Genomic DNA, 26136 nt, shown 5'->3' on the forward strand with positions numbered 1-26136 from the left:
AGAATTTTTTCATCAATATTACATTCTTTTTCTAAGAATTAGAAGGTTTCCTCCGCGAAAATGCAACATCACTGAATTTTCATTTTTTAATATACATTCAATTAAATTGTTTTATAAAAATATAAATTTCTATAATCGTTGGAAGTGTATTAATATTGAAGGTATACAATAAATTAACCAGACGAATTTATCCTCTTTATGCATTGTATTTATTATTCATACAACTAATCACATTTATTACACCACAATACACAACGGTACACTTAATAATTTAATCGAATCTAAATCGTAATCGTGGTACAATACTAATAGGTTATTAATGCGGAGGTATAAATAGCACACTTACTTTGACATCGTATGTATATACTCTACGATATACAATTGGTCAAGAATTTCGCGAAATCTTGGACCTATATAATGGTATTCTTTCATCTACAATGTCGTCGCAGCGACAGGTTTCTTAGATTCTCAATGAAAAGAATAAACATTTCGATTTTTCGTTAAAAAGAAAAGATTGAACGATACAACTACGATTATGTAATCCACATTTTCTGATTATTTCACATCGTTTAGACAATACAAAACAATTAACAGTCTCTCTGATTTGAAGAATTAATGTATCCTCCCATGTTTCTCTTCTTTGGTCGTCACCGGAAGAAAATAAATGCTTTCCGACACTTTCCAAACAAAACACAATTTCGTAAAAACCGCATCGCCTTTAGAGGCAAGAAATAATCGGCTGTTCATTATCCCTTAACAAATCTTTGGACTTTCTCCAAAAATCTCTAGTTTCTTAAAAAGAAAATAAAAGCACAAAATATGTCGCAAGAATCGCCTATTTTCTAGTCCAAAGATCGAACGCCATCTCGAAATGAATATTCAACCATATAAACGATTCAAAATGTCGCGTGATTCTATAGTCTCTATAATTCTTTGTAAAAAGCTTGGAAGATATGAGTCTTAGTAGAAATCATTCCGAAACGATCGAAGAAAATCAGACACGTGGCGCCGTTGGATAATTCCGTTGATCGTTTCGCCGTTTGATTTTAACGCGAGACGTCCACGATCCAGACGGACCACCGCCGATCGAGAAACGTCTCCGGCTCGCTTCTCTCTAACGCTTCGAATATATGTAACTAAATTCTGCGAATAGCTGATATATTCTTTACTTATACTAAATAGCTATTTTACGTTGGTACATTTTATACACATAATTGTAACACAGGGGACGACGAACGCGTTTCGAAGGATGACACTCGGGCAGCGGATGTCCGCGCGAGTCCGCGCGTTTATAGATAACTATACTATTCGCCTCTTTTCTCTGCAGTAGCGAACATCAAGCTAAAAGTTCACAGGGGCAAGGGAAGACGTCCGCTCGTGGTGTTCGGCCCGGTAGATACGGTAGCTCAGTTTGGCACGCTTTGTTATCGACCGAGTCGTCCAACAAAGACCGCGAGTGAACCGAACTGGGATCAAGTGAGATGCATCGCGCGTCGCACGGAACCTGGCACTCGTGACGCCATAGGGCAGGAACGGTCGCTTGGTATAGGTCCACCTATTCCCATCTTTGCGGTTCTGTATTTACAGGGGGCCTACGATCCCTTGATTTACCGCGAATATACAAACGTTATTCTCGTTTCTGTAAATGCTGGTATACAGAGTTATGTGTAGCATGTTCATTGTTACATGTAACATATTGTGATGTTACATAGAACAATGTCAGTGGTCTCCTGAAGTGTAAGAAATAAAGAAACCGAGAGTACGCCGATGCTTCATAATTTCGCGATCGATTCTCTCCATCTCACTTCATCTGGAAACGGCCCTTCGCGCTCTTTGTCAGAGAATTATATGCCAGAACCGAAAATCCGTTTGGGCAAGACGCGCCTTCGAATCTGACCATTCGAATGGAAGTGCCAGGTTCCGTGCAACGGACGGCACGAACATTGGCGTCGGATTTCGTTTCGGTGCAGCGGCGGGTTTTTTATGTTCACTAAATCCTGGGACACCGAGACTCGACTACTGTGTTTCCCGAAAGGATCGAAGTGGAGCGTGCGGCCTAGTCCCCTTGGCCCTGTGCACTTTTAGCTAGAGGGTCGCTACTACGGAGAAAAGAACTGTACAAATAAGCGAGCGTTGGGACTTCGAGTAGAAAATAAAAAGTTATCGATCCCGATAAAGCTTTTCGTTTCATCGTACCTTATACAGTCGTGTGCCCTATAAACGCATAAACTCTGCGGTTTATCGATAATATGATATTATTTAATTGCTTTACAGAAATTCGGCCGTGTGTCCGCCATCTTGGTCTCTCCGTTCACGTGACCATTTTTCGACAGTCTTCGGCGACGTTCGCGGAGACGTTTTTATTCCGTTTCCCGTTTTCTGTTCAATCGGAATTCGATTACAATTGTAATGATAAAGTGAAAATTATAAATTACAGTTTGTAATTGTTCGTTTTGGTAAATACGCTCGCAATCCGGCATTTTTCTTCTTTCTAAAACGCACGCCGCGGCGAGGACGTCCATTTTAAGCGGCAATGCTCGTAAAAATGTGCCACGTAGACCCAAGACTTAAAGTACACGATTCAATACCACTTTTTCTCGTGATGTACGATTATAGGCTCGCTATCGCGTTCGCGCGGTTGCTCGAAGCGCTCGATACTCGTTAATATTGTAAGTACATAGATACATCGTTGATTACGGTACGCGAAACGATACTTAATTACTTTCCTTTCGAAAGGTCATGCGTCATGTCGCTGCTGGGGGCCGGAGTCTTATAATGTGAACTGTTCCGATTGGAAATTTAACGTGCGGATACATTAGCGAGTAATTTACAATATTTTTAACGGTAGCGACTCTTACGGCGTGTGTTAACGTATTTGAAGTAATTGTTGGCAGTACATTTAATTCACTTGTGATGACATTAAAATAAAGTAAAATAAAAGTGTAAATACTTCTACAAGACGTTATAAAAAAATGTCGCAAAGTTCTTGTTAGTTTCTGCACTTTTACAATAACTAGTTTTTTCGAAGACGTTACGGTTTCATTACTCAAAATGATTTTTCATACACGTTTTTCTTTTTGGAACTCTCGGGGGGTGAAAAGATTGAATGTTTTCTTTTAAAATTTATTGAAGCCAGGTTATAGAATTTTCGAATCTTCAAAGAAATCTCTTTTTGCGAATTTATACATGTATACGCATTTATAGTATCTCAGTGTCAAGCATGATGTGTGTAAGAATATGAGAATTGATAATTTGAAATGAAAGAAATTCGTTTCGATTTTTTTTTCAATAAATATAGACTCAAGTAGCTTAAAACGTTACTTCTAAGGAGAAGGTACTCGATATTTCTCAAAATTAGGAACTCATTTTTAACCCTTTCGCAGTAAATGTCGACCACAAAACGACTATAATAATTAAATTGTGTAAATTATTATATAATTTATATTAATTAAACCATAAATATTTATATCAAATATGATAAAATAAAAACAATCATTATATTCAATAATGCTTCTACTTGATTTTTAACGTTCTAAAATCTTTCAGAGAAAAAACAAGTTACAAATAAAACTTATGAATATAATATTATAAACATAAAATATTTTCTTTAACACAAAAATCTGCGATTCAGTAATATTCTGTGGATAATCAAACAGTTCGATTTCCCATGTAAACGAATTCCATACTTTGTAATAAACCATTGTATTACATTAACACTGCACGTACCGACACTGTATATACTTATGTCTACCATAACCAGACAAATAACTGATTATCAAATAAAGATAAACCAGTTACACGGTACATTCTTCGGAAACGGAAACAAGAGGAAAGGCAAAAGTTGAAAAATTGATTAATCGAGCAATATAGGAATTGATATAAAGTGAAATGAATCGAGAAAAACGAAGAATTTTGAATGAAATTTTAAAACCGGTCCCGGTACGTTTAATGTTAAAAAATGTCGAACATGCCTACGCCATTACAATCTTACGTTGTCTCGGACTAGTCGTTTTTCGGTTGGACAATGCTGCAGCGAAAGGATTAATCTCGATAAGCGTCGTCAATTGTGAATCGTGCAGCTGGCTGCATTCAATGATAACTCTCACACGATATTCGTAAAATGCCATCTTGATTGTACATGTAAAGAATAACCCAGTTGGACGACGAAACCGATTCATTCTATGAAATCGTGAAAAACGTGGAGAAAAATGATTTAATTTCTTTGTAAAAATTTTGCTCGTAATTCAAAGATCGATATAAAAGGAGTTAAAATTAAAAAAAGGGGAATAAATACTATTCTTGTTTGCAATTCGAATCGGTGGTCGCGACATTGAATAAACGGAAATATGAATTTTCGTTTAATTGCAATTACGACGATGTCCCTGGAGACAAGCGAACAACCGATGACTCCTCCTCCCTCGTTAATTGATATTTGCTCTATCTCAACAGATTTCGGGCTTAGCCTCTATTTTTCTTGAATGATCCGTATACCTACTTCCTAATACCACTACTACCGTATAATAATACTACTAATAATAATACCAGCTAGAAACGAAATCTTAATAATTTATATAGAAAATGTACAAGAAAATCTACATTCAACGTACGCGTGTTTATCTTTATATAAATGTGATCGATCCGCGATTTCATAAACGAAGTATGAGTGGAGAATAAATAAATAAAAAGACACAAAAAAAAAGAAATATATATAGAGAAAAGACGAAGGGTGCAACGCGGGTGCGAGAAAGACGGGAAGTCGGAGGGCGGGAAAAGACAGTGCTGATCGAGAACATTGCGAGACCCCCGTTATTTTAAAATCGATGGCACGATCTCGACGAGAGAGAGAGAGAGAGAGAGAGAGAGAGAGGGATGAAATGATCGAAATTTTTCAGGAACAATTCGCGAAACTGAGGATTCTCCGATGCGCTCGATGTAACAGAATTAACTGGGCCATTTAATGGTCCATAGGTTAACCCTACTGTTTGAAGTTCGAAAAAGTTAATAATTAATCCTTTTTAACAATATAAATGTAATAACTAATCATTTTGAAAAATTAAAAAATTAATAATAAGTTTTGTTATTAGTGGGTTTATATATACCACAAAATAACGAAAATCCTTTTTCCTATGCAAACATTGCAATAATAATAAAGATTACTACAAAGATGTACCATTTTATGCATTTTACACGTTTGTTCGATTACAGTTATGTCTGTAACGATAAAGTAAAATACATTCTATAATGTTTATTCAATTTTTCGTTTAAATGGAAATTTTAAAGGACAACATCTACTGTTGCGTCACGTTTTTGTAACTTTTGCTTTGTAGAGTTAACCTATTTGGCCAATGAGTGGCTCAAGTGTCGTAGAAAGTTCTGGCGTGTCTAACATTATGGGTTATCTTGTAACGTGGTATGCCTCTATTGACACTGTAACTTATTCTGAATTAAAAACTAATAAACATTTCGTTATAAAAACTTGTTTGTCCGTACAGTTAAGTTATAACTTCTATGGTAATGGATATGCTCGCGTTCAACACATTTTTTTCGTAATTATTCGAAATTATGAGCGATGTATTAATGAATTCCATGCGCGAATACTTTGACTATTCACTATTATTTCTTCAAATTTACTGTTCAGCTCTAAATAAAGAAAACGATGCTATTCTAGTTATAAAATTGGAAAAATTCCATGAGTTTGTTCTATCGTAATTTTGCTAGAAAAAAGAGTAAACGTTTAATTGATACATCTGATAGAAATTTATACAAATTACATGCCTCGTATCGTTTATTAATATTTTAATTATTTATAGCCTATTTATTTTCTCACGTAAACGTAAATAAATAGAAAATACATATAACGAGTCGATTTTTATTTTATACGTCCTAAAGGGACGGAGAAACAAGTTCTTATCGAGTATGTACATTCCTATCATATAGAAATTTTCATTACAAATAACACGTCGTCGATTTTTGTGAAAGCGGTGTTCTCATTTTCCCGTTAGAAGAATTTTACAATTGTATAATAAAATTTGTATAAATACTTCCTTGATTAAAGCTTCGGTTCGAATAGGAAGAATAAAAGCATCGCGAATTGACCAACGATATTCGTTCCATCATGGTTATTAACTCCTTGCCTTATCATTGTTCACTTTTATTACAACTATTTTATCATTAATAATTTATTTTAAACAAAAGAGAAAAATTCTAGGTATCTTCTATATCGATTTTTACTATAAAGTATAACAATTCAAAATAATTGAGTAATATTCACGTTTCTTAACTCCTTGCCCTATGAATTCTTTCACAATTGGGTTTGATAAAGATACTTCATCGTTAATAATTTCTTAGAAAAACAAAAGAATTTGATGCTTATTCTATGTCTACGTTTATACCAAAGATCAACCATTGACAATAGAAAAGTAATGTTCATTACATATTTGAAAAAAGTGAATAACATTTAGATTCATCAAACTCAATTGAAAATTTTCATCGCGAGTCTGACACGATATCATAGGGCAAGGGGTTAAATTCCATTCGAAATTTTCACCGCGAGTCTGACATTATAGTATAAGGCAAGGGGTTAATCGTCGGACTAAGGACATACCAGCAGTAACAAACTATGAAAAATCACGCATTTGTACGAAACGGTAGTTACAACTGATATGTGGTACAACTAATTCTAGGATTTCCTATCCAATACTGCAACATTCGATTGATAGGTTGCTGCAAACGGTTCGGGAATCCGTTGTCATTTAGTTTATTTTCGTAAAACTTCACGCTTTGAAGTTCAGAAAGCGCTGGCTCGACGCAATAGGAAATGTATCAATATTGAAGGAAAATGTTTTGAAAAACAATAAAAAACATTGTTTCAAACTTATTTATAACTATTCTCATTCTTTCCCGAAACTTTTGCAGCAACCCACGTGTCAGTAAATTTATTGGAATATATTCTTATCAATTTTTCATCTTACATTTGAGCAAAAGGGACTAAAAACTGTGAAATTCCGACAAAAAGTGAATAGAAATTCGCCGATTCGCAGCTTTAACTTGAACGTACACGTTTGACGGTCGGCGTAGCGACAGCTTAACGTTTCCTCTTTGAAAATCGAACGACGCTTGAATCAACGTTCCGTGCGAGCGAACGAAACCGTCGTTCCGTTTAGTTCGCATTACGACTGGAGTAAAACGAGAATAAAGATGATAAATTCCTAGGAAGTGGTGTATAATTTATATCGATATAAATTCTACCTCTAATTTAGTACAAGATATTGCATTCTTTTGGCTCGATGAAATGCACGTGGGACGTCTGTCTGGTATTTAATAAACGCGTGTTCCTCGCAGATTCAGAAAAATCGTGGAGTAGAAAATTCGTGTTAGAGTATCGAGTGCGTCTTCCTGTGCAAGCAGCTTTGATTTTTTGTTTCGTAAGTATATGTGATGCGAGTATTCAACAAGATTACCTAGAAAACACAACGATGTGTCTTTAATTTTGTATATGGAATATTTATTCTAAGTATACATACGTCGATTTATACGAAAAAACATTTATCAAACTCGTAGTCGCGCTTACAAAAGTTGCGATTATTAAAATTCTTTCGGTTTCTTGGTAATGCGAGTATGAGAATGCAGTTCTGAAGGTTGACAAATGAATGGAGAAAGCTTATGAAAAGTGGCAATTTCGAAACATCGTACAACTTGAACTGCTAAAACGTTTCGACTGGAAATCTTTAGAAATCACATACACTTTTAATGCAACACTTGTGCGTTATCGTTTATAGAATAACTTATGTTTGGCAGCGTGTTTACCTTTAATTTAGAATACGTTATCGTACAAAACGCTACGCATTATTGTATACAAGTATATACTACATATCGTAACGAATGTCTCATTAATTGCTACTAACAATTTCTAAGCGATTACATGTACTAAACAGCACGTCGGTATTTAGAGTAAAACTGAACACCTGAATTCACATTCAAATCCAATTATTTTCAATTTCGATGTACTCTGAAAATGACGATTTCATCGAACGTTAATCGAACTACGCATAATTGCTGAAGTCCAATCGAATTTCTAAATAAGATACCAGCACATTATCCTTGACTGTCAGAAATTTACTTGATAGGTATGACAATCGAATCCAACCGAAACTAAATTGATCCAACAAAGAAACAATCGATATTTCTACGTGGACTCTGAAAAAAACCTTCCACTAGCTGCAATAAATTAATGATCTGGAATATGTATTAATCTCAAAACGCGGTTCGTGTGTCCACCGTTTACTTACGAAAACCATCGAGTGCCCACATGCATTTCACATCGTATGCGTTCAATACTTATCGTTAATCTTAGGACGTCGTTGAGTATTTCGTGCAAAATGTGGATTATGCGAGAGTACATACAGCTATTGCCAGTTTGATAATGAACGTGCACCTTTCTACAAATACGAGAGCAAAGGTTTATCAATTCTATTTTTGTATTTTTCTTCGTCTTGTCCTCTTCCAGCCTTACTTTATACTTCTATCCTTTCATTCTCTCTCTCCCTCTCTCCCTCTCCCTCTCTCTCTCTCCCTCTCTCTCTCTCTCTCTCTCTCTCGCTCTCTCCCTTGATCACACGCTCTCCCTTTCTTTCTCTCTCTTTCTTTCTCCCTCTCTTTCTCTCTCTTTTTCTCTCTCTCTCTTTCTCGCTTCCTTTTTCCCTTTTTCTCTCTCATTTTCTCGGTATTTCTCTTTCTCTCTCATTTTTTCGTTATTTCTCGTTCTCCTTCATGTTCTCGTTATTTTTCATCCTCTCTCATTTTCTCGTTATTTCTCGTTTTCTCTCTTTCACGCTTGCACATGTACGAATACTAACATGCTCTCTTTCTCTCGCTCTCTTTCTCACTCTTTTTCTCTGTTTCATTTTCTCACACTTTTTCTCTCTTTCACTTTCTCTCTCTCTCTCTCTCTCTCTCTCTCTCTCTCTCTCTCTCTCTCTCTCTCTCTCTCTCTCTCTCTCTCTCTCTCTCACTCTCTTTCTCTCTTTTACTCCCTTTCCCTTTCTCTCTCTTTCTCATTCTTCCTTTCTTTTTCTTTTTCTTTTCCTTTTTCTTTTTCTTCCTCTATTTCTTTTTCTTTTCCTTTTTTTCTTTTTCTTTTTCTTTTTCTTTTCTTTTTCTCTTTCTTTCTCTTCCTTAATTCCCCTTTCCGATTTTTACTCCCTATCTTCTCTTCTTTCTTCGTCTATTTTCCTTGGTATGCCGCGAATTAGTTCAATGACACAGGATCTCGCTCTTCGCTGGAAGCGTCGCATTCGGCGGTGCCACTCGTTGCGCCATTCGATGACGATCGACCTCTGCGTCACTGTCAGTCCACCTTGACCTCCGCCATCGCTCTCTTGGCCAAGAATCAAATATAACCTAGAAATTTCAATGGTCGTTCAGTTGCATCGATGCGTCTCGGGGCACTGTTAAATTCATCGATTGATGCATTTAAAGGTTAACACGTTGAATGCCACGGCGCACAGTGGGAAAATATCGATGCTCTGTGGCCAAAAATCAATTTTTTGTTGTTCTTAAAGAAACGAATGATTTGTTTAACCAGTTAACTGCGTTCTACGATTATACACGTCATCTTAAAGCGCAAAATGGCACTAATTTTTTCAACGATGCATTATTTATTTCCTCAGACAGATGTGTAATTCTTCTCCGTTTCGCTTTAGTTTTTCGTTACAATATATTATAGATGCATTTGCTCTGCGTTTGACAAGTATACACTTTATTATTTGATTTTATTGCGCGCACAATGAAAGATTGTTCAAACTAAATTCCACACTTAACTGGTTAATTAACACTTTATTTAGTATTTACTGCTCGTGATCGGTATAACCACTTCCAAACGTCCGATACAGTCCCCCTATCGCGTAGGAGTGTATGCTTCTACTTGTAAAGCACTATAACATTGAAATTAATGTTAAAATTAAAGAAATCTCATTATGTTGCTTTGGTTCCTTCTCTTTCAGAACAGCGTAATCTTAATAAGTTGTCAATTGTTAAGCATTCGAAATCTAAAAGCCGATTAACAAGCTTGCGATAGATAAAGTGTTAAAGATGAAATATTTACTTTATATATTAACGAAATAACAGATATAATCATTTCCCTATAAGATAATGAATAGATATAAATAATAATAAATATTCAGAGTGAATCGTATGGTTTCAACATTACGTAGTGGTAATGTAGTTTGAATGAGTGATAGCAATAATCTTTAATTATTATAAGTAATCAATAAATAAACATATAAGATAATTATCATTTATTGTAGAATTTCTAAAAAATACTTCATTATTATGAAAAAATCAGTTTATCTTCACTTATTTAAACGTTACAAACTTTTAACCAAAGCTGTCATCTTGCCCACTGAGCGGCAGTCACCAATATAGCCAGAGCTTCGAAATGACAAAATATAATTATAATTTGTTGACAACTGATGTCGAATAAAAATGTTCAATAGTGTAAATAATTAGATAATAGCGTAATATAAGAATTGCAGTACCAAATAATTAATAACTCTTCTTTTTTTATTTTTGCTAGAAAGACAATAAGTGGTACATAAAACTCTGATATTTCTTGTGGCAGTCAACGTGTTAACAATTATAATTGAAATGCTCGGAGTTACCACTCGCGATTGAAAATTGACTTATTATCCAATTATCAGCTGAATTAATAATTATTTACTAAATTATCCAATATTTTTGATGTTCTCTCATTTCACTGTGATTTAATTTTATTTTATAAGAAATCTGATAACAATTTGCACTGTAAACCTTGTAGTGCTGTACCGTAGGGACTCTATGATGAATGAGTCATCCTGTAATCTTTAGTCAAGGTCACGCGAAGGACATAGGATTATAGGTCGTTGAATTCTGTTTTATATAGAAAAACAACAGCTCACAGACAGAAATATTGAAATTGAATTTTTGTTTTCAATGAAATGGTAACCGACGGAATAAATCAATGAAACGTTTGGATGAGTGATTAGATATCGTCGATAACGGCGACACCAGTTTCGAAGGAGGTGTTTCGGTTATTTAATGTACAACTTACTTATTCGGCTTGATTTTCGGGCATCTGCAAGCCAAATCGGTTGAGTGCACGTACAGGAACACGTCGCCGCGACGGATCCTCGAATTGGGGGCCTTTTTGTAAATGAAGTCGATGTTTAAGGTGAATCGTGTCCAAACTGATCCGGATACACTCGATTCACCGGGTAATCCCTCGTTCTTTTTGTGCCTGTCTGTTATTCTACCCAGAACAGCTGCGAAACGAGTTAAGAAATTAATATTCTTATTAATTATATTATTTTAACCTTTAAGTATGGAAGTCTGAATATTACCGAGTAATGTTGAATATTCTCGTTTATAATAGCTAATAAACAAATTTGTTGTATTTATTTGTTTTTACTTATTTGAATGTCTCTATATAACAATAGTATTAACTATATAACGAAAATTTCACTGGTTTCTAAATTCACGATGCTTTACGTGAGATCACACGTTCATACTTAAAGGTTAGTCAAATAATGTACTTATTTTAATAAAATAATGTATATATTATTTCAATAAAATAGTGTGCCTATTATTTTAATAACAATGTTATTTATTATTTTAAGACATACTTGACGGAATATAATTTCATTAAAGTCCATAGTTCTGAATGCTGCAAGAGTCTGCTATTCAAATGTGCATAACTATACAAAATGTCTGATAGTACTATGTTGTCAATTCTTAGCTACGGATTTGGAAATAAAATAGAATTAAGTGAACGGAATTCTTCTATTGTCACAATAGTATAATTGTAAAATAACGTAGGCTACTAGCATTACTCTAAGAAAACGTACAATAACATAAGACTACGTAGCCGGTACTTAATTAAAGAATTTAAGATGACGTAAAAATTCATTGCTTTTCATTGTTTTATTTAACAGTTTTCTTTATTGTCTATTTATCAATTGATTAGTACTCCACGAAATTCAGCACTCTTTTAGACACAGTTAATAATATCGTCTCAACGCGCTTTTTCATTTTTAAATTTGAAATTCTATTTCATACTAAGAATAAAAGAAATTACTATACCTGTTATTTTAAAAATAAAGCATAAAAACAAAGAATTCGTTAGAACTTTAAAGTATAATTGTATACGTACAAAGTGTTTAATTGATTTTGCTTAGCTCCTAATTAACAGTGTTCAATCGAACAAAAATTTTGTTCATGCCTTGAACGTTTTTCGTACAGTCGGTTAATGGAGATCCCCACTTCAAATAAGAATTCCAAGGATTTTCCTCGTTTAGAAGGCATAAAAGGAGTCGTTCCACTTGCAATCGTTTCGTTTGCGAACATGGAAGAGCTGGTACCACTTACGGCGACGCGATGGAAGTTATGTTACACGGTATGCAGCGGAGTCGCTTGTAATCATTTCACTTGTGATCCCGAATCAAAAACTAGTAATACCATTAGCGGTTACAGAGTGTATAAATCGCGATAGAGAGACCCCGTACTAACAAATTGCAACCATTCTAGGTACCTGGGCCCGCAAATGGTAACAGGTTGTTTCATAAGTTGTCAAGCTTCCTGCGTGTTTCGAAATGATTCATGAAAAATATGTAGAAAGATAAATTTAATCCTTTTCTCATTTTAACGATTTAATTTGTACCGTCAAATTGATGTAATTAAGGTAGTAAGCAATCAATATGACTGGAAGATATGAATAACTAAATTTGAAAGTTTCATAATTCGGAAAATAAGAAAATTAAAATGTTGTATGTTCAGGTGTAAAATTTGCATGTGTATAGTAATAGTATATAGAATAGTAATATATAGAAAGATAAATTTAATTTATTTCTCGTTTTAACTAATTATCTAACTAATACATACCTTGATGTAAAATTGAACAATCAGTACGAATATAAGATACGAATAAATAAATTTAAACGTTCCATAATGTAACGTAAGAAAATATTGTAATAGTGGCTTTTGAATATATTGGTTTATTATTATTTAGAACTTACCATAATCTCTTTTGCAGTACTTCATGAGGTTTAATCTCTTAGTGTTGGCTCGACACTTTCCACATTGTTCTGTAACAAGGTAAAGCATGAATATAAAAGTGCTGTTCTATAAAATATAATACAATACATTCTGTTCAAGTGATTTGTATTGTGTAATTATTTTATTTAATTCATTTATGTTTAACAAAATTAATATAAACCAAAATAATATGACATTAATAGATAGATTGCAGAACTTTATGTAAATTAATAATTTCATAGGCAAATTCAAAGATACTGATATTAATTACAATTACTATTTCCATAACGAATGGTTTTAAAAAGTTGAAACTAAAAGGATAAATTCAATTAAGATTTTCATTTTGTATTTTAAATAATTCAGACGCTAATATTATTTAATAAAGTCTTAAATAGTCTTGATGCTATAAACCTCTGCAGCTTATTAATAGCTATTAAAACATACGAATTAATATTTTATAACATAATTTTATATTTTACTTTTGCAGTAGAAATAATAGCTAGGCTCTTTAAAACCTTTAAATTTGACTCGTTTATACCATAAATACAAGTCTCGTCAAATATTAATTTACGCAAGGTATAGTGACACTGTTAGAAATAATCAAAATGCGCATCAAACTTTAAAACAATGATTTGTTTTATGATTATGACAATAACATTTTTTCGTTTAACATCGATTTAATTTGATAGATAAGTTTAAAATATTCACCTTTTTTGACAAAATTTGTTAAATAATCATTCAGTTATAACAATTAAATAATTAAATAACGTTTATTTAAGAAAATACTCCGTTTTATTATATATGCGTATTACATATTGTAATTGAACAAATTAATTTGCCTTAAAAGAATGTAAACATCGGAAATAAATAGGTCTGTTTGCGTTAAAAATGATTCTTTAAATGACTATTAAATATCAGAAACTATGATTTCCATTCGAAATTATAAGGTCTATTTGAACGCTGCTAATGCCTCTTTTTCGTTTAGTTTTCTCTTCACACGTCAGTGTCAAGCTCTAGTTTCTCTTTCTTATCCGCAAACAAAAGAAACGCTTTTATTGGCTCGATTTCTCCTCATCTAATAAATTAAAACGCAAGGGACCGTGTAGGATCATTCTGATTTTCTAGTTGACTGACGCACAATGGGCGATGCTTAAACGCTGTGAATTATGAGTCATATCACTTGTAATTATATTGTTCAGCGTTCGCAGTGTAACGTTCAATGGGATTATACTGACAGGATATTGTACGTAATTAACATGTTTCATTCAAGTCAAATGATAATTTTTCATCACTGCTCTCCTTTTTCATCGCTAAAATTGTAGAAGTTGTTTATTAACGCGTTTCATAATACAGGTGTCATTTTGCTAGACCATTTTCTGTTAGTCATTGTTACTAGAATTACCGTAACTCTTAAAACAACTGGTTTTATCTTCCCAGTGTTACAATTACCGACATTATAAATATACATATATTTGCATTATTATGCAATGAATATCGTGAAGAAACTTAAACAAATATACTGCAATATATATTTTTTTATATACAATTTTTATGTAGAAGTAACGTAGGACTATGTAAACGGTATTCAGTAGAAAAATTTTAAATAACGTTACAGCACGTCACCAGTCTTGAATGGTATTAAAAATTCATTGCTTTTCATTCTTTTATTTATCAATTTTGTTATTGTTTATTTATTAACTGATTAGTATTCCGTGAAATTCAGTAGTTCTCTTCTAGACACAATTAATAATATCTTCTCATTACGCTTTTCCATTTTTAAATTAAGCTCTATAACATCAGAATTATTTAAAAATCAAACATATTAAATGATTTATTAAAAATTATTACTAAATTATTTAAAAAAACAAAATGAAAATTTTAATTGAATACATATATAAAATTTTGATAAAATATTACATATAAGTTATTTTAAGTATTCGGTAATTTAAACATTTATCTAAGTCAAACCAATTCGTTTCCTATCCTACATTCCGATGAGTTAATTTATAGTTGATTAAAACATGAAAAATAACGAGCTAATAAGACGATGTTTTACCAATGGCAATTAAAATGTTAAGAAGTTTACAAGACAGATCGAATGTAACGTAATCAAAGAAAAGAAGGTAATTCATTAAATAAACCTATAACGCCATAACATATTCGCTAGAATGTCTAAGGGAAATTCCATTCCCGCGATTCTTTATGTAGAAAATAATTGATTCCGTTCTTCTGTTTCATTTCAGAGCCAGGTAAATAACATACGCAAATCTATACATATGGGACTATAATTGAATACAAGGATTAGTATTTGCCTATTTATATTCTCGCCACTGCGTGGTACGCGCCCCTCGTAAAGATTATTAGTTACGGTCAGGCTTAGAATCACTGGACTGAAACATATTCTAGAGAAAATTAATTGCGCGACTTCGAGACGAGGACGCGTTATACGCTGACCGTGCTGTTTCAGATAATGGATGGACATCGTCGGCCAGATCCATGCTGTCCAAGCTTTACTAGCGAACAAATTGAGCTCCTCCCACTCTTTCGATGTTGTTGAGGAAATCAAGAATCTAACGAGCGAACTTCGGTAACACAAAAAGTTTCATTTCCTTTTGAAACTTCGCTATTTTGTAGGAGAACCCAAATGTTTAAAAGGCTAGGGCAAATAAAAGTAAAAAGATTAATTAATTTTCGACAGAGGTACTCAAACATGCAAATTTCTTATAGAAAGAAAACATATGTTCTAATATATTATACATACGGTGATTCACGAGAGTATTCGTACACACCTCCCGAACTGCCGACTTTGAACGACTGATATATGTTTACAATGCAAATTACAAAATTATTATCAACAGGAATATATTGGAATTACGAAGCTTTCAAACTTATATAAACTTTAGTTAAAGACGACATGTCAGTATAACAAAAATGTAATTTTACGTAAACCGGAAGAAAATTGCTCTCACAAGAGTATTCATACAAGTTATACTAATAATACAATTAATGTATTAATAATTAAGTCTCCTGAATTCCTTTGCATTTTATAATACTTTTGAGATGATCAGGCATTACGACAACTTAATTCATCGGGCTTGTAAGACCAATTTTCTTCCTGTTTACGTAAAATTACATTTTTGTCATGTTCACATGCTGTTTTACAATACAGTTTACATAAGTTTGAAAGCTTCGTAATTCGAACATGCAAGTACTGTTGATAAGAATTTTGAAACTTGTACTTTAAACAAATAGCAATCGTTTATGTTTGGTAGTTCAAGAGATACGAATACTCTTGTGACTCACTGTATGTGAAAAAGTAGAATTTGGAAAACTGTCAATGATTGTAAAGTCTTTGAAACGATTCCATTTGAAACCACTTGATTTCCGAATGAAATTATTTCTTATCTTTTACCATTTCCTTTTGAAATTTCGCTATTTTGTAGAAGACCCCAATAGAAACGGTCATTTTGTTCAACTACTGAATCTATATTCAAGAGGTTGGGTTGAATAGTATTTGTTTACAGTGATTGCTCAACTATTAATTAATTTTCGACAGAGGTATTCAAACATGTAAATTTCTTACAGAGATAAACGTATGGTCTAATATACATACGTAAAAAGGTAGAATTAAAAAATTAGCAATGATTTTGAAGTTTTTGAAACGCTTCGATTCGAAACCACTTGATTTTTCAGAATGAAATTTTTGTTTATCTTCTACCATTCTAAGGTTGTTTTTCTTTATTATTATTCATTGTAAATAAATTCGAACTGTTATTCTTATTAGCTTCATAAAAAACGGAAATCGAAATCGTGAATACTATATAAACAGCATGTCTTAAAGCGTAAAACTACTTTGTTCTTTTATTCATTCCTACGACGAATTCCGAATGGTTGTGTATACAACGAATTTCGTATCCTCCTTGAAATAATGGGGCCGATTGCCGATCCATTTATAATTCGGAAAAATTGGGAACGTTATGCTTCATCTGTTCACAATTGTGGGAATACATATTTGCTTTATCACGGCGCATACTTTTAATGCGGCCAAGTGTAAGATCGTAATGTCGGGCGTAAATTAATGTTTCACGTCGTAGCCAGTGTTTTCTTTGGCGGGAGCCATGGGGCAGGGAGCGAATTTCGTAAATTTCCACGAACGTGCAAGCACTTTTTTAGTCGTCAAAGAAAACAGGGACCGCAACGATACGGATGTTGCGCGAACATCCACCTACGCCTTTCCATATATTATACATCACGTGGCGACTTCGCGTTTGTACCTCTAGTATTCGCCGCCACAGCATGATGACACGTGTGCTCATTTTCCACAAACCTCTAGATACTCATTCATTAAGATATTAACCTACCGATTGCCAAAGATTGATTTTCATTTTGCACGGGCAAAAATGTTGGAAGTCGTTATTTGTAATTAAACAGATGCCAGAAAAATAATAAAATAAGATTTTCTTGAAAAATTTGAATGTTCTTTGTGACATGTATTTATAATAAGAAGGGTATAATATTTATGTGATATTTATCTAATATTTATGTAGTATTATTAATATTTATATAATATTTATGCAATACTATTTATATTTCTTATATAATATATTTATGACGCGGACAGTCACGAGGTTAAATACAAATGTATCATCCTTGGATTCAGAATCGTAGATTTTATTTGTTTGCTTTCAATGGAAAGAAGAATTGGAAAAATAGAGAATAGTTGTATGTATGAAAATATTATAAATAAATTCTACTTTCTATGTATTTATGGCGTATCCAAATCTGCAGAATAAAATAGAATTTTTAATGGAGAAAAAGTTTTATTTAATTGCCTCGTTAACAGCTATGATTTCCATATTCCAACTAATGAAACATTTGAACTATGCAGTTTGCATGTTTTTTAAGCCAGTAATTTCAATACTTGGTACCTTGGTACTTTGTAATGGTAACTGACACAAGGCTACTTTTATTCCAACAGTAATGTCATTTGCACAATCACTTGACTGGGAATCAATCGAGCTGTGTGATATACGACGCTAACGAATTTATTTCACAATCAGCGTGGGGAGTCACTGGTTCGTAATGCGAGGTAATCATGCAAAGTGTAATTCACGTAACAATACAACACAGCGTGAAAAGCAGTAAAGCCACTTGTGCCCGCATTGATAGAAACATGTAACTATTTGGATAATAGAATAATCGCTTTTTGACTGTGAATTCCATTTATTTCAGTGAACAAATTCGTTACTCTTAATTTGTTTCAGTAACAGTTTTCACAATGCTGATATTTTATTAAATAAAATGTAGTCGTTCTGAAAAATATCTAAAATATGTAACAAACAAAAGTCGTTCATTCTTTAACATTATAACTAGTATCGGATATTTAATATGATTGACATGTGTTTATTATGAAAATTAAGGCAATAGATTTTTTCTGTTTATATAGACATCTATTATAGTATGCAAGTGAAACTATTAATTTGTACAATAAATTCGGATATTTAACACGTTTGTGATATCAATAACTGCTAATAAGAATACTAAAACCAATTATTTCGATTGGTACGGTATTTTTGTTAAGTACCATTCAATGTGTTATAACTTTCAATCAAAATTGGCGCAAGATTAATATCATTTTTTTTTTATATAAAATACGAAATTAAGGTCGTCACAGTATGTACTGTTGGTGGCAAATGTATTAACGTAAAATTATATTATAATATGTTTATATACTTCTTAGCTTATTCTTTGTTCAGTAAGTTGAGGATCACGGACGGTAAATACTTCATGTGTCTCGCAGAACTATTTTATTTTCTTAGTCAAAGACGAAATTTGTGTTGTATCTTCATCTGACGATGTTCCAACGAAAAGTATCTAGTCTATTGTGTATTATATTTAGATTTTGTTTCAACTCATCAATTCTCAACGTAAATTCCGATGTGTTCGAAAAATTGTCGTATAAAGATTTTTTCACAATCGTATAGGAAATAGAAAAGCTTCCCATTTCAACACTAGAAGTACCAAGCACTAATTGGTTTATAATATTTTCTATAAATTACGAGGGTTAATTTATGGAGATTTTGTATAAGAGTTTTATTTTATGTAAGCATGAATACATTAATTTATTTTATTGAACTTACAGAAAAAAGAAATAAATCATTTTAACACATTCCGTAGATATAGTGTTAATAACGACGTTTATTTTAACTAAACTTTTAAAAACTGTTTCCATAAAAGACTGAATTATGCATCGAATCCTTAAATACTAGGAAAAAATAATTTATTATTTGAGTAATTAAATGATTCATTTGTAACTTTCGTTTTTAAATATAACAATTCGATTTAGATATAACATTCGTTCGCAAAGGATTAAAATATCTCTGGAATGAACATTCTCTTTTTAATTAGCTCGAGACGAAAGTTACGACTTGTAACAGTTGCCATAGACAGTAAATCATTTTATATGAACCATTTATTTTGTATGCAGGTTAATTTCATTTTTCAAAAAAATCAAGTTGATGGTTATGATAATTACAATTCTATATTATACTTTTATTCTGAACATGTTTGCGACCAGTGTTTGTTTCGGCAGCAATCTTCATAACTTCGATATTTCATTAAACGCAACAAATTGTCTTTATAAGATGCAAATAAAGTTCAAGAGAAAAATCTCGATAACTTCATACAAGACACAAATAAAATTCAAGAAAAGAATCTCGGTACCTTCATTAAAAACACGAATAAGATTCAAGAAAAACATCTCGATTCGCATTACGATTTCAGATTAAAACGCACATGATAGTAATTAAATTTTCTTTACGTCAAATACAAATTTGTTAACCGCCACAAACACGTGACGCCGGTCGCGAAGGTGTTAAACGGTTGTTTTTTTTCTTAAATGGACACCAGCCACTTTGAGAATAAACGGCTGGTACGGCTAATGAAACTGGTCGGCGATGAACTCGCGGAAACAAAAGCGGTCAATTCACGGGAAGAACGGGAAAACCGCAAACAGTTGTCTTTGCATGTTTCATGCCGTTTTAATGAACCGTGGCAGTGCAGGTCGATAATAGAAACCGTACAACGCACCGAATCCCCCGAACTACGAATCCAAACTGCACGCGACCGGTACACACGCCTCTGCCTCGCTTTTGCTCGTCCGCTGGCTAACCAAATTAAACGTAATTTGAATTTCGTTTGAAATTCAATCGATGCCCCGTTGGTCCACGACCGGCGGGTTAGCCCGTTCAAATAAAAAAAAGAGAATGATTGGAACCGCGGGGGCGCGCACTCACGTGCGTCCACGGAACAGGCTGTCTCAGGATATTTCGAAAATTCCAAATTGCTCCTAGGAAAGGGAATGTAAACAGTGTTCATTCGATGATCCGCCGTCGACCGTTCGCGCACGGACGCGAATTTTTCGACTGGTCGTGTTAGAATTCGAGCAAGTGGAATATTGGGTTAGTCGCAAACTTTTGTTGTAGCTTTTTTTAACACTAAAACTATGGCTTGAAATGACCGGTAGGGAAAATCTACTCCGCCAGTTTTCGATTCAGCTCCTACTTTTATATACTTCTTATGCCATTTCAGCGGATAAAGTAACAGACTTCCTACCAATGAATGCAAACTCAGTGCTCCGAATAATAATATTGTACCCTAGTAGACGTAATTTAAATCTGTAAAAAATCTTTAGAATTTTATAAACAGTAGTGATGGGATCAGATTCAATATGTAGTTGCATATCCGAACCAAAACACTGATACTACCAGACAGGTCAAAATGACCCGTTCATGATGTCTCCTTCTTGCCATTATTAAAAAGATAATAGATGTTTCTATGAACAATTATTAAAGAAATTTATTTAGCAATATGTAAACTAAATTGTAAATCAATTAAAGTCTCAATAGACGCGCTCTTGGAGTTTCTATAGAGGAATTTCAAAAAGTCGATATAGCTCGATAGTTTTAGTGCTAAATGGATGTTTGTGTTCTAGTACACGAATATAATTATATTTCATGAATTTTAGTAGCCGTAGAAATAAATTAAAAAGTGATTTATTAATTTTTAAAAATACAACATTGGAGCATGTCTTTTGATAATTCTAACAAGTCGTTTTTGCATGTAGTCAACGTTCACTTTTCTTTTATGTTTTTATCCTCTTTTATGAAACAGATCTTTTGGAAGATTTGTGACAAAGGTTCTTTTCCTAGACACCCGAAATGTAAATATAGTGGAAAATGATACAAAATTAAGGAACAAAATGAAGAGTTTTATGAAGAGTTTTATAATGCAGAGTTTAATGAAGTTCAATTTCATAAAGTGAAATTTGTCTCTAAATTTCATTAAAAACTAGTATTCATTCAATTATGATGAGTATAATTAATGTAACTGAATAATGTAACACATATGGGATGAGAAGAATAATTAAAATTTTATAATGTTTTGAAAATATGTTGATATCAAAATAAAATTAACGAATTGTGATAATATATATTGTATTTATAGATTGAAGTAAATAAAATACATATAATTCCTTTTTGTACATGAGTTTTCATGGAAGAACAAAATAGTAGATGTAATTTTTGTATATATATTTCGAGGCAAATTAAATCAAACAGTGTAAATACAAGGGTTAATTAAACAAGTATGAATGAATATTTGGACCCTTATGTAATACTGAAAAGCAATGAAGTGAATCACAGATAAAATAATGCATTAAAAGAAACTCAAATGAACTGGATAATAAAAAGTAAGAAAAACTAAATTGTATTATTTTTCAATTTTCTTTTCTTTTGATCATTTTAATCATACATAGACATTTTATGGCGATAATTTGAAATCTGTAAGCAGAAAAGTTTCTTTTCAACATTAATCGTTTCAAGAATTTTGAAGCTAATTAATTACAATAAAAATGTTCCCAATGAAACTACTTCCTCCACGTAGAATCAAATAAAACATGAATTTTTTTGAAATTTGAACATCAGTAAAAATATAATTAATTTACTTTGTACGTTAATTGTAATTCCGATTGATTATCTTTTTGTAACTTCGAAATAGTGTTCTGAGTGGTCATCGTCCTATAAGCTGAAAATATCAAAGAACAATGAGAAAAGCAGACTCAAGTTAAATATATGTACAGTCATTCCAACGGTAACTTAGTACTTGTACGATTACACTCTAAAATCCCATCAAGGGGTTATCAGGCTGCCATCTAACGAAGGTTCGTGTCTGATCTACTCTTACGAATCGATGGAGAAGCCGATGATTCAATTTACTCTTCCGTTTCACGTTCTGTTGTCTAAATACGTCGATTATATGTAAACGAGCCCATGGTTCAGTAGAATAATATTCTTACAAACAAATTTGAAGAAACTTACAATAAATAAAAACTATTTTATTTTATGAACAGTTCCAGCAAATTAATAGTAAAATGAACTAATTAATACTATAATATATTAAGGTTTTGTATATATATATATATATTATATTAAGGTAACCTTTTAATATTAAGGTTTACTGTAAATATACACTGGACCACAAAATATCTAAAATTGTTATATTTGTAATAAAAATGGCCGTCTAATTATTTTCACATATATCTCAAGCATCATACATGCAGAAATTTCAAAGTTTTAGCAATATTTTTTTTATAGTTCTGTAGATTTTAAATACTTTTGTGAAACACACCTCGGAAGTGTAAGGGTTAAAACGGCTAGCAATTGTCGTAAAAGTTCTAATGGAAGCATAATAATTATTTTTTGAAAATTGATAAAGTTGTACACCCATTCTTCCATTCACGCGGAGTACCCGTTTCACGTGGATTCGTTTTATGTGAATGAAAATCCCATGAATAGAGTCTATCGATACAACAGGAAACAAAATATTGGAAAGAAAAGCTGGCATAACTTTTATAAATATATATTTGTAAAAAATAATAATAACATTTCAGAAAATAAAAGTACATTTTATTTGGCGTTACTAAATTCAGATCGCGCATAAAATCTACCGCGTAAATAGTGTTGTCATTTGCCGCGTGAAAAAGAGACTCGCGTAAAAATGTGCCGCTTAAACTGAGGGCCAGGTGTACCGGAAAAAGTTCATACGCTTTTCTTGTTAGCAATGAATCAAGGTTCGATTTCAGTCAACATCTCACTAGTTTAATGAATGAAATTGACATTAGCAGTAAGTTATGTTTATACTATTATGTTTATTATCGATGGTCAGGTGTAACCAATGGAAACTATAAAACTATAAAACTACAGACTAAAAAGACACCTCTTGCCCCGGTGTCATTCCGCTAGACACCAAATCATTTCCGAAGCGTTAAAAAGGATACATGATAAAAGCGGACAGAAAAAAAGCGCACATGGAAAGAATCGCACAATGTGAAATAAGCACAATACATAACCAATACATATAAGAATTGTACAATCGTAAAGCAAAATCTGCATCCTCGCCCCGTGAAAGAACTAACCTCACCTATACCAATCTTTAATACATAATATAAATAAATCTCTTCCGGATGTAGCTGTTAATACTTATAATAAATTACCAGAAAACTGCTGTATTTTAGAAGAATTGTGAAACAATAAATCATTTGTTTAACAATAAGTAAGTATTTTCTTGCAATAATTCAATAAATACGCAGAGCATCTCCTTTGCTTTTGCTTTTGCTTTACAATTGTGCAATGTATGTATGTACGGGTTATGAACTGTGCGTCTTTTACATTGTGCGCTTTTTTCCTGTGCGCTTTCGTATTATACCTGCGTGTATTTTTCTGTGCGCATGTTTGGTGTGTGCTTTTTTCTGGTTACCCTAGCGGAACCATGCAGGAGCAATAGGTATCTTTCTAGATTGGTTACGTGCAACAGTATTGACCAATAGTAAATTACTGATGGAGAATATCATAAATTAGGAAATAAAACCAACAGAAAATTATCTTAGAAAAAATGGTAACTGATCGATCAGCCGAATCCCTGAGGCTAGCCATCGAGTGATCTCTTAGCAGTACACGTTCGCATTTTTCGTGTGCACTTCCTTCGTTTACACTTTTCTCGTATAACCGTATAAACTTCGAGCACGCTCCATCACACGTGTTTTTTAGTCTTCGAAATACACGGAACAACCCCTGCAACCGTTCCCGCGCAACGATTCGTAGGCAAACAGTTACTTAATCCCGATCCCCGCGGCGGCGGGTGAAAAATTTCGTAGGCAGCTCGTCGAGCATGCCCGCCAATCGAACCAATTAACTGAATTACGAAATGGGAAATACGAGTCGAAAGCGAGCCAGATATATGCCGGCCGGCTGGTCGGCTGGTCGGCATGAATCGATCGTGATGGCAGGGACCTCAGACCATAATCCGTTTAATTCCCGACTAACGAGACGTCCTTTGTGTCGATTAACCCGTGCTAATCCGCATCAACCGAACGAGCAATAGGTTTGCCATCGAACGTATCCAAACCGTAAGGTCTGCCTTTCCGATCAAGCAATCTGATCGATCGGATAGGATGCGACTCGAAACTGGTTTCCATTGCTCTCTTGGCCGCAACGAGCCCGACGGTATATTGCAATCACCGTGCAAACCACCTAAACCCCGATGTTAAAGGGCAAAAGTCAGTGGTGAGCGTGTCAGCCGCGTCAGACCATGCCCGAGGTAATTTTCGAATTTTGCCCGCGGAATGGTTCGCTTCGCGTTCTTCGGAACCAGTAATTACACGGTTAAATGATTTTATCATTCTTGCAAAATGTTATAATGCGCCGTACGTTTTCCTTCGGAATCTCTTCATTTCGTTTGTCGAAATTTGGATATTTTGTTGCATGAAAACTGTATTGATTATTAATATTAGTACTTTCTGTTAGAACGTTTTAATAGAGTGTTTATTAACTTATACTTGTGTAGCTTGTAGGATATGTTGGTTGAAGTTACTATGTAGTTAAATTTACTTACAAACGTTGAACTGAAATTCAATATATTCTTCTGCCAAGTATCGTTCTTTTAATAAGATATTATTGTTGAGTATTTTGCTAACCTGTGATAGAAGTAACAGTAGGCATTTATTTACTTCTTACGAACTGGGTAACATTCGAAGTTTCTGTCGTGCGATTATGAATAGTACCGTATATTTAATTCATTATTTGAAGGATGTTGTAACAGTTAACGGCCTTATTAAGATATTATGGTAAACATGAAACGTTATCAGCTTACGTATAAAATGTAGACATGCTTCGGATGTAGACATTATCATAATAATAGTTTAACTAGAACTATTTTCGTTGAAATCACTGCAGATTAAGGGGCGAATAATTTATAGATGCAATAATAACTGAATAATCGCCGACCAGCAAATCCTCGATGGTATTATTAATGAAACTTCTACATCTGTTTAGCATGTCTTAATGGAGCACTGCGTGTAGAAGTAAAATGTGACGCCTCTGGCTTCCTCATTAAAATCCGCTTTGTGGATCCAAGGTAGCGTAATCGGAACGCAGTCGCTAGAGGATGTTCAATCTTGCTCGCGATTACCTATCATCTAGAATAAATGTAGCGAACGAGGCAATCGGTTTTGGGTTATTAGGTTAACCCTAATTATTCAAATTGCAACAACGGAAGGAAAATCTTGATAATCGCAGGAAAAGGTTGTCGGATCTTCTATGCGATGCTGCGGGTGGTTTCATTATTTGAAATATATTTGACACTACGACTACCGAGCATTCGATAAGATTAATATGTACTACTCTTAAAAATTATAATGACTACATTTTTAATATCGATAAATGCAAAATAAGAAAATAAAACCAGTCTAGCGTTAGTTTTCTTAATCTTCTTCTCGTTAGTCCTCTAATGTTAAATGACTACGTTATGAAATAGACAAACAACGATTATAAAACATTATAGTATTGCTGGTTTAGTTTAGTCTTATAATATCATGAAATTTTCGCTCAATTAAATTAACCATTTTCATTTATTTTAATTATTCTGTGAAAAACATTTGTATGAGCACATTTGACTTTTACACTTTTTTCCAGGCATTAGTAAATTAAAAATGGTAAAAGATTAACATTTCTTATT

The 26136-nt window shown here is 33.2% G+C and overlaps 1 protein-coding gene across 2 annotated transcripts in view; it reads right to left on the reverse strand.

Annotated features, from left to right (window-relative positions):
- Positions 1–211: 211 nt before the first annotated feature.
- LOC116432347 (netrin-1) overlaps positions 212–26136 on the reverse strand; it is a 325888-nt gene continuing 299963 nt past the window's right edge. For both annotated transcript variants that reach the window (XM_076368269.1, XM_031989048.2), the window contains 3 exons: positions 13047–13115; positions 11087–11297; positions 212–9399 (listed from right to left, as the gene is read on the reverse strand). In XM_076368269.1, coding sequence (XP_076224384.1) covers positions 9195–9399; positions 11087–11297; positions 13047–13115 — 485 coding nt within the window. In that variant the 3' untranslated portion in view covers positions 212–9194. The remainder of the gene's footprint in view (positions 9400–11086; positions 11298–13046; positions 13116–26136) is intronic.

This window comes from Nomia melanderi, chromosome 6 (genome assembly GCF_051020985.1).
Source record: "Nomia melanderi isolate GNS246 chromosome 6, iyNomMela1, whole genome shotgun sequence".
Lineage (NCBI taxonomy): Eukaryota > Metazoa > Arthropoda > Insecta > Hymenoptera > Halictidae > Nomia > Nomia melanderi.